The 10,392-nt window shown below is 37.1% G+C and overlaps 1 protein-coding gene across 9 annotated transcripts in view; it reads right to left on the minus strand.

Annotated features, from left to right (window-relative positions):
• UBR5 (ubiquitin protein ligase E3 component n-recognin 5) overlaps window positions 1-10,392 on the minus strand; it is a 175,212-nt gene that overhangs the window by 59,685 nt on the left and 105,135 nt on the right. For 8 of the 9 annotated variants that reach the window (XM_019528036.1, XM_019528038.1, XM_019528037.1 and 5 more), the window contains 7 exons: window positions 6,024-6,150; window positions 4,416-4,567; window positions 3,904-3,999; window positions 3,334-3,457; window positions 2,114-2,211; window positions 1,176-1,324; window positions 372-463 (listed from right to left, as the gene is read on the minus strand). In XM_019528036.1, coding sequence (XP_019383581.1) covers window positions 372-463; window positions 1,176-1,324; window positions 2,114-2,211; window positions 3,334-3,457; window positions 3,904-3,999; window positions 4,416-4,567; window positions 6,024-6,150 — 838 coding nt within the window. The remainder of the gene's footprint in view (window positions 1-371; window positions 464-1,175; window positions 1,325-2,113; window positions 2,212-3,333; window positions 3,458-3,903; window positions 4,000-4,415; window positions 4,568-6,023; window positions 6,151-10,392) is intronic. The other variant, XM_019528031.1, reaches the window with a different exon arrangement.

The following is a 10,392-nucleotide window of genomic DNA, read 5'->3' on the forward strand; positions in this document are numbered from 1 at the left end:
TACAGCACACCTGTGGCACCTCTATAGCCTGCCTGTTGAGAAATACCATTTTAAGAGTATTAGTTTATATTTGCACAAAGATCAAACATATGAGACAGCCATGAAATACACCATTTATTTCCTATGTACAACTGCTCCTCCACAGAAGAATGGAAAGACAAAAACAAGACTACTTATATAGTGAAAGACTATTTAAAGTTTTAGAAACGCTGGAAGAGGAAGTTTAAGTATTTGAAAATTAGTGAAAAATTTTAACATTTGGGTATTTTGCAAGGCAATAAACAAATCTATAAGATACAACTACTAAGCAGAAAGAGGAACCAATTAAGGCCTGTTTTACTTCAAGAAACTGATTACAAGCAAGCACCTACTTGCAGTCATGACCCTTGTGACAAACCCTTGCACACTCCGTGCAACAGCAAAGTGATTCCAGTAAACCACATGTTCGGCATTCAAAAATATCCTAGAATGAAAAATACAGTTTATAGAAGAGTTAGAGGAAAATTATGCATGATACAAGTGAAGATTTATTATCAATGATGATTTAGTATACACTTTAATATAATAAGTATATCATAGTTCCTTATATTTTTTCCATATAATAAGTAAATTATTAAACTAACATGCCAAACTAAATGAGGACAGAATGGGACAATTCTCAAAAATATGTAAGATAAGAAAAGAAAGCTACTAGTTAAGCTTCATCAAGACAGTCAGTGAGGTCAACATAATAAAAGCAGATTTCCCATGCTGATTCAAGTGGGCCTATTCATTAAAAAAAATTGCAACACCTTGAATCAGTTTTAGCAGGTCAGATCTATTCATTCCACCTAAAAAGATGCCAGTTTAAGAATGTGAAATTGTCACTAGTCACTACTTCTCAAAAAAATAAAGAATACTACGCACAAACAAAATCCTTGTCCAAACTGGTCAAGATGACAGAACTGTATTCACAAAAAAGGTTTGATCAGAATAGCTATTCTTTATATTTTACTTGTTGAGAAGAAATGGATAAGATAGACAATAGCATAACTCAAATGGTTAAAATGAATCAACTGACTGAGCCCATCAGCACACAGATAAGGTTAGCAGTGCTCTATGTCACTACATACGAAGTATAGCTAGATGGTAGATAGTTAATGGGAATGTTTCAGCTTTCTGAATACATAACTTACTTGATTAATGTGCTCTGCACCAGTCCATGTAAAGCTGCAGGTATCATTACAGCACAGAACATACAATGGGGAATCATCTGGATTTGTGCCAGATGGGCAAACCATTCCCATAAACACATCATCCTCTTTCTCATTTGAAGTTACCTCAGCTAAAAATTAAGTGTTTAAAAAAAATATTAATTAAAAATTCTGCCACAGTAAAACCCATATGGAGATAATATGAATCATAAATGCTTTTAGAAGGCTTCCCCCTCCCCAGTCTTACTAGAGGTCTTTCTGTAGCAAAGACGAGAAGTTGGCTCTAGCTTCAAAATGCCATCCTAGCCAATTTATTTTGAAGGATTAAAAAACAACCACTATGTACAAAATAATCTTTCAAGGAAAACATTCTAAAATTAACTCCATGTAACCTGTCATTTCACATAGTTATGATGTGCCTGCTTAAATTTCCCCTGCCAGCACATTGCATCGGCAAGAGGGGAAGCACACTAATAAGGGCACGTGGGATGTGTAGCACCCCCAGGGGCTTAGAAGTTGGATAGGTCAACTTTAAAGTACAGAAGAACTGTGAACGTTAATGATTTAGCACTTTGACAGCATTTTTAATATTAATGTATTTCTGTCTGTAAAATAATAGGATTCTCACATGAAGGACTGTAAAGGAAGTCAAAACTACTGTAATCCAAACGTGTAACAGTAACACTGTCATAACATACCACAAACTGGCATGGCTTCTCAAGTAGTAACACTTTCCACAGCCTACAGTAATATGCGCTGCATTTTGGGAGTATGAGTTCAAAATTATCATTCACTCAAACATATGCAATTTCATACAAAATAACATGTATTAGTTATGAATTCAATTACTATATATGCACACATGCCAAACCAAAATTAAAAAGACAATCTACTATGGCAAGCACAGTAAGCTAATTTACCTTTAGCAATTTTCTGTGCAGTTTCCAGAATGGTAATTGCAGCAGGGTATGCTCTGCCACTAACTGCAGACATAAATGGTGTCATGCCTCTTGCATCCCTAGGAAACAAATTAACAAGCACGTCTAAAAGGCTGAACTCTTTTTATCCCCATTACAAGTAAAAGACAGCTACAAGATATGCCAGCCTTGAATCTGCACATACAGCAATTAATCGGGATAAAAACAGCTGCTGAACACTGGTGTGGACTTATTAGCAAAAATGTGTTCTTGAATAACAAGACAACACTAGAAGAATTGTAGATAACGTTAAGATAGCAAAGAAACTAAGACTGGGTACCTGCTGATAATTTTCTAATTTACCATATTCACACCTTTGTCAGAATAGTTACCTCAGCTGGAGGGTGGGGCTTTTCTATCCTAGGATTTCATTATTTCTTTTTTTCAGGCAAGAATTTAAATACCTGATCCATTCAAAATGCTGTGTAGCATATTAATGCACACATCTGTTGGTCAAAGGGTAATGTACCTATAATACATTCCCAATTTCATGTTTACAAAAACACCTGCTTGCTTTTTTTTTTTTTTTTTTAAAGCTGTTTATCAATAGGAGCATAGTGTAATTTACCAATCCTGTTACCTGGGAGAATGTAATTAATTTCAGAGTCTTCTGCAAAGATAAATTCATGTCCATTTAATCTTTTCTCTAGAATGAGTCTCTGGGACTTGCATCTTTGTCCTACTGCACCCTCTCCAATACAGTATTATCACAACATACGTGCCAATACTAGATTAAGTTCTCATAGAACACTGGTGATCAGGAATATTTTGAGGTTAAAAGACCAGATTTCCATGGTTGCATCCATTACTTGACAACCATGGCCTAAACAAAGAATTGAGCATACTGCTGCATTGATATATTATGAATACTCAAGAAACAGACTGCCTTCCAACTACACTCTGGTCATAATTATATATCTATCTGAGTAATTACTATCCTAGTTCTGCTACCTTACACACGGAGGGACACAAGTTATGCTCTAATAAGTTCTTTTCAGTAAGTCTATTTCCACTATGAAATCTACTAAATATATATTCATATTTGTACATGAAAATATTTGCCTACACACTGAAAACAGTTTAATAAGGACTGTTTTGAATAAGTTTCAGCTGATGTATCATCTTCAGGTAAGAAATATGGCAATTAATTTTAAAATTCTTACTTGGCTGACAGTAGTTCTCGAAGATATGGTTGTAGTACAACACTATCACACAACAATTTCAGTATAAAATGAGCATTTGCTTTCCGATCCTTAGATTCCACCACAGATGGCTCAGTAGAAGGACCTGTGATTAGAAAAAACAGAGCACTAGTAACAGAATCCCCTAAGTGGGTCATTTACTGCAAGCACTTTCATCAAAAAGAGCACTGGTATGATTAAACAGCAACTTTACTAAGATGCATACACCAGATTTCAATAATATATTATGTATGTCACTGAATTTCAGAATGTGAAACTGTCACCTAAATTAGAGACAGTAATTTCTTATTATCCTGTTAGAGTACATATCCACCTGTACATCATGTACAGGTAAGCAGAAGATTTTACATGAAGTCTTCCTTCAACTCTGCTTTATGTAAAGTCACAAATATAGTTCAAATGAACTGGTAAAATGCAGCTTCAAGCCCCTCTTCATTTAAAGGAATCTTTGTATACAAAAGACCTACCAGCTTTTGTTTGTGTTGACTGTTTTCCTTCTAAAGTATATACAGAGAAATAGCATGCTCTCACCTGGTATGGTAGAGGTGCTAGGTCCTTGGCCAGTGCCAGTCGCTGCTGTGGTAAGAGATCCCACAGCGGGGGCCAGGATAAAATCAATGTCACCATCTTTCAGTAAACAGAACAGCAGGATGTACATCAATATATAAAAACATCCCTAACAACATGTTCTTTTTGTAGTACTTAGCTACATTATACACATTTTGCTTCTAGCAAAAGGTAATGTCACTAGACAGCCATCAATTTAGCCAACATTACAGCAAATACTTATAGGAAGTTTGGCAACAGCATTTTGAAAGGAAAATGTTTGTTTACTTTAATTAATAAAAGTGGGTTTAAATCCTAAATCTCTGCTCTCATTAAAAAACACTTCTGACTACTAATGCTACACTTCAATAGCATTTACCAACTATACATGCATTATGCACATATTTAAATTGAGCCATAAAAGTCACTGATTTCTCTCCCTCATTTTTTTCTATTAAGTTTTACACTGGCATCAACTAACGCATTAGTAATCTTACCAGGATCCATTGCAGGAGGATCAGGAACCCAGCTGGGTGGAGCTATGGGTGGAGAAACTGGGTCTTGGTGATCACTGGATGAAGCACCGGCTTCATGTCTACCCAATCCAGCTGCTCGCAAGGATCTTCTCATCATCTCTCTCAGTCTCAAACTAGACAAACATTAAACAAATTCCATCCCATGCTCATTTAAAAAAAAATACACTTATGCAAACATTTAGAGTTAAAGGCAACCTAATTTTTTTTATTCCTATGATTTTCTTTGGCACAAAGAATGAAGTCAAACAGTAATTTTTAATTCCTTCCTACCATTTTATTGTAATAGAACATATTTTAGCTTTTCATATTTTGGTATAGCACTCTTCTTATGAAGTCTTGATCCTGCAAGTGGAGCAGCTTATAAAATAAGGCTTGCTGGGAGGAGAGGCAGAGAAGTAGGCTAAACACTCAGGCCTTTTACCTCACTAGAAAGACATGAGGAGAGTCTAATGAAAGATTAGGGAGAAAGGTATGAGGAAGCATGAACCCACAGGATATTTTTGAACAATGGGACAATAGAATTCAAGTAGTTATTATTAAAACCTGCATCAACACAGCCGAATCTGGATGCTCAGGAGGCTATGGGGACAGAAGAACATAATACAAGGGTGTGGTGCATGCCTAAGGGAAGTGGTATGAACCCAACTCCTGTTAGGAGTCCCAGTTGAATTTTCCAGAGGAGGTAGGAGGAGGGCTTAACCCTTACTTCTCCTAAATCAAAACAGTTGACTGGACTGAGAAGTGCAGCTCATGGATGACAAAGAACAGCTTCAAGTTCATTTCTGCTTTGGCCAACAAGCTAGAATACTAAAATAGTATAAACTCTCCAGTAAACACAGGACAACCCAATATTGTAAAGGTAGAAACTTGTTCTGTTCTAGACATCTATCAAAATCAATACTAATTCAGATACAAGGGCGAAGAGGCACTTATTTTGATGCCATCAGATATCTTGGAAGTTTATCAATTTCTTTACCATCCTCTAAAGTGCTAGATCACAGGAATACTATCTTGACACCATTTATTTCCAGTCCATAAGAGCAGTGATAAGCTTTGGATAAAGAAAACTCCAAGTTCTTTCAGAATGCATCACTATAACAAATTTATTAGCAACAGTAGTCTCAGTATTAGGCAATTTAAGACACACAAATAAAAACATGCCCACTGTCTATCCTGGAAAGTTGTCCAAACCATAAATCAAAACAAAATCTTCTATAGTTCTGTAACACTTTATGCCTGGACTCTTATAAAACTTTACAAACATAAATCAACTAATGGCTTTGAACCTTCTCACAAGGTAGTCCCAGTTTGCAACTGAGGAAGCTGAGGGACAAACAGATAGAAGATGTGCCCTTACTCAGAAGTCCGTACTACAACCAGAATTCCAAGACTAGCAGCCTCCCTGACTGCCAGGCCTGTGCTTTAACAGCTAGACATCACTTCTGAAACTAACGACAGAGCTTAGGCTTGATCTTGGGTAAATGGCAAAGACTTGAGTTACATTAATACACAATGCTAAGTGAGTGAAGCATATAAAAAGTAGAGTAATGCATCTTTAAACCAGTTTACCTTCTGCTGCTTGATGATCCTGCCCGATTTCCTGGACCATTACTTGATACTACTGAAATTGCATTTGCAATAGCCTCAACAGCAGAGAGCCTTTCAGCAAATGTGTTCCTTTCAGAGCGTTCTGCTTCTGAAAACATTAAGAAAATATTTGGTGCCAAAATTTCATCTGAGTTATAAGAAAGGAATACAAATAGGGAATTTCACTAAGACAAAAAGATTACTACAATTTTCTTTTTCACTACATTTGAAGGGATACTACCAGGAAGATTAGATGCAAATTTTCTCTTTTTTTTTTTTTTTTAAGTTTGAACTGTAATTCTCCCATGACCCAACCAAAACCCAAATTTGGAGAAGGAATTCAAGAAAGAAACTTCAATTCCAGGACAATCATAAAAGTATCTAGCAGACCTTAACCTTCACAGTAGGACCTGTAGCAACAAGGGCCTTGGTGAAAAGTAGGGCAGTAATTTTAAGTGATTTGGCATATACATCTGCTCATTTTTCTGTGAAATTCATTTCTAAACAGCATTACTGAAACAGGATTTTAGATCAACAAGGTATGCCAATGATACAAAACTAGGGACTGAGGATGTAGGTTTGTAGCCTTGTTGGTCTAAGGACATAGGCAGACATGGTTCTTTGGGTGAATCTGATATCTTTTATTAAGTAGTTGGGGGGGAATTCCAATTTTTGAGACTGAGGATGATATTAGAACAAAACAATATTATATTAGATATAATATTTTGTTCTAATATGATATTAGAACAAAACAATCAGCATTCAGTGTCTTGGCATCACAAAGTGCAGGCTTCTTCACCTACTCTGAAAGAGTTAGCTGAAAATGCCTTAAGGTTTTTTGTTTGTTTTTTGGGGGGGGCAGATTTCACAATGTGCTATGTATAGCACTCATCCCACTTTCTTCTTTCAACATGGCATTTGCCACTTGTGTCTTGCCAGCGTGTGATGACAAGAGCAATACCCAGATGTGGGGTGATTGGCTGAAGCCCAATTTGGACAAAATTATTTACTAGCAGAGTTTTAGTGCTGAGAACTGACACAACTGGCTTCAGCTACAATTTGAGGGTGCTGGTCAACAGTTAGTGGCTCGAATCCTTGGGATCTTAGTGGACATCACTAGCAGAAGTAATACGTCTTTCATCTTTGCTTAACCTTGAGGTTCTATTAGTACCTCAGACACAGACTTTTCCCACAATCACTTCTATAATGGACCAGTGCAACAAGCCTTAACAGTCACCCTGAAGCTTCAGTGCTGTCAGAACTGTAGATCAGCAGCAGCACATTACACCTGTACCCTCTCTTTCAAGTGCATTTCAAGCTATCACGCTACACATTTTTAAGACTCAGTTATCCAAAGAACCATTTATCAATTCATGCTGAAATCACAGTAGTTGTAATAGGCAGAGATGCCCCTGTTTCTTTGAATGCACTTACAGCATTAATGCACCCAAAATTGATTAAATGCAGCCAACACTGAGAATGGCTAAAAACACATGATCCAGACTGGAAAAAACATACTTATGGCAACCTACCACAAGGATAGGTTAGTGTAGCCCATCTGTATGACAAATATGGCAATGCCCACTGCGCACAATCCCCTTAGTGTTGACACTTTTTCAAGTCATGGTGAACTACAACACTGAATACAGTTCAACCTCCTCTTCACATGCACAGCTGAGCTGCACCTCTTCTATTTCCAATGATTCCTGTTTCTTCACCAGCCTTAAATATATGGCAAACATCACCAAACTGGGCCCCAAACAGTTTACCCAGAATCCCTCCATCTCCCCTTCTCTCAACCTGTGTGGCTCAGATTAGTGTGGCCCAGCTGTCCATGAGGTGGAACCTGACCAGGTCTGCCCTATGTCTCATCTGCATATACACTTTTAAAGCATCCCAGGACTCATGACAAGAACACCTAGTTCCTGTCATGAGTGGGAGAGGCTAATTAGCACACGGCTCTTTAGTGGGGGGGCAGGTATCTGGAATACATGTACATATGGAGCTGTTGGGTTATCATGGCTTGAAAACACCGTTGACTTTGCTGGGGCACAGCCCAATGAACAATATGCTAAATCATGAGCCTTTTGCCTTTGGACTAATATTACAGTTTGTACTATAGATCACTAGGTACAAAAGTGCTGTTTAAAGGTGTGTTTATGCAATACCTGTGCTACAACTTGCAGAAATTTCAAAATAGTTCATCCAGAATTGATGCAGTTTATCTAAGTCTATGGGTACCTGTAACAATTTGCCTATATGCAAATTACTAGATACATTTATTCCAAAGTCATTGTTTTCAAATTTGCTCCTTGTGTTTAGGGAGAGCAGGGTCTGATAGTAAGGACGGAGGCAGGGAAGGGACTGCAGGTGAAGTTGGGGGGGGGGGCAAGGGGGCCCAGAGGCTCTCTTACCCCCCAGATTAAATTTTCCGTGCTGTAGCAGTGGGAAGGGAGCAAATTCAAGGCACGCTTCCAATAATTAGATTCTATACCTGGAAAATTATAATAAATTATAATTTTTTCCATATAGAGAGTCTTATGAATATTGGACTCCATATTGGGAGGTTGTCTTATATTCAGGGTCATTTTATATTTGAATAAATATGGCAGGTCTCAATACCAGATAAACAACTCTTGATAGCAAATGGTTGCAGAGTATATTCTCCACATACTAGAAAAAAATGGAAGTTTACATTTTTAAATAGTTTCAGATTATTACTGTTATTTTGCCTTACATGCGTGTACTAATTATATCAATCTGAAATGAATATTATTGATAGTCTGAACTCCGCAAAAGGTGGTTCTCTACTGGCCATACAGATATAAAAGTCAGGAAGACTGCTAAAGAGGAAGCAGCTTACTAAAGAGAAACAGCTGGACAGTGGCCCCTCAAACTTTTGAGGTCCAAACTCTATGACAAATTGCTTGATTATGATACAGATGGCTTACCATCAGTATCGTGTGTGCACCAGTTTCAGCAGACCTATTTTCATACTGCATTAGAAAATTCTTCATGCATTAGGGAAAGTTTGAACAAGACTTAACAATTTATCGTTTCCTATCAAAAACGATCCTTTCAATGCAACCTTTGTTTGCATTTCAACATTTCCAAGAAAGGGTTTGCATTTTAAAAACAATAGCATTAAGATAACTAAACACCCAGAAAATGAGCCTGTTAACTTCTGGCGTTTCCATCCAGACATGGGGAACAATATTTCCTCAACTGCTTTTTAAAACAATCCTACTTTCCTATAAAATAAATCTACGTTAGAAGGCTCAGAAAACAGGCATTAGGAGAAACTGCTTCAGTTCAGTTCTCACTGAATTTTTTTTGATGAATCAGAATGATTCAGTAAAAGTACATTAATATACAGGCTAAAATATTCAAGGTTGAGTCATTTATGAGTTTATTATTAAAGCAGATTTGATTCAAAGCATAGAATACCATGACACAGGCTTTATATTTTCCAAGTTAAACGCATTTCAGAAGCATTTCTGTACAGCATTTAACCAATACTGGTTCAGTTTTCAGGCTGAGGAAATTCAAGTATTGATGCCACCTATATATAGTGCTATTTATCCTTTTATTATAGGTTATGCAGGTAGGAAGACTTGTATGTAAGAATGTCTGATTTGTCATTATCAGAACTCATTTTCAATAGGCTATTAAAAAAACTTTTCAAAATTAAAATCATTAAGACTAAAAGGAGATTAGCAAAAAGACTCAGAGAGAAGCCAATGGATGGGAGTAACTGTTTCAATACACCCCTACCAATACCTAAAATGAACCCATTATTCTGGAGTCATTCTTTCACTGTCTAGTAAATATCACCACCACCTTCTAGAGGCAGGTCCACATAAGGTAATAGCCTTTTGCTGTTACCAACAACTCGCTGCTTCGGGGATGGAAGACTATTCAATAAATCTAAAGACCTCAAAAAATCCCTACTTATGACCTATACGGTAGGAAGCAAGTGGGTTTCAGTAAGATTTCATACGATGGACGTTTTTTCAATTTAAAATATTTTTTAAATCCTTGGAAAATGACATCTAATCAAACAAACTACATTAAAAGAACCTCAAGGTTGCAAAGACAAGCACTCAAATTAGGAAAAGCCAGGTTAAGAGTGCCTGTGCACCCTTATTTCATCTGCCCTGTGTGTATGTATTAGGATGCCATCTTTAAACACAGCATTTCAGCAAGACCCTTGTTTCCCAAACAGTGCACAGGACACACGATACAATCCTTATTCATTCCTAAAGCATGATAAACAAGGGGTTGCTTGTAGGACATCCTCAGTTGTTGCAGAAGTTGGAAAGTGTATACTGAGACAGGAGCCTCGGGGGGG

This window comes from Gavialis gangeticus, unplaced genomic scaffold (genome assembly GCF_001723915.1).
Source record: "Gavialis gangeticus isolate Ggan-Ray unplaced genomic scaffold, GavGan_comp1, whole genome shotgun sequence".
Taxonomy (NCBI): Eukaryota; Metazoa; Chordata; order Crocodylia; family Gavialidae; genus Gavialis; species Gavialis gangeticus.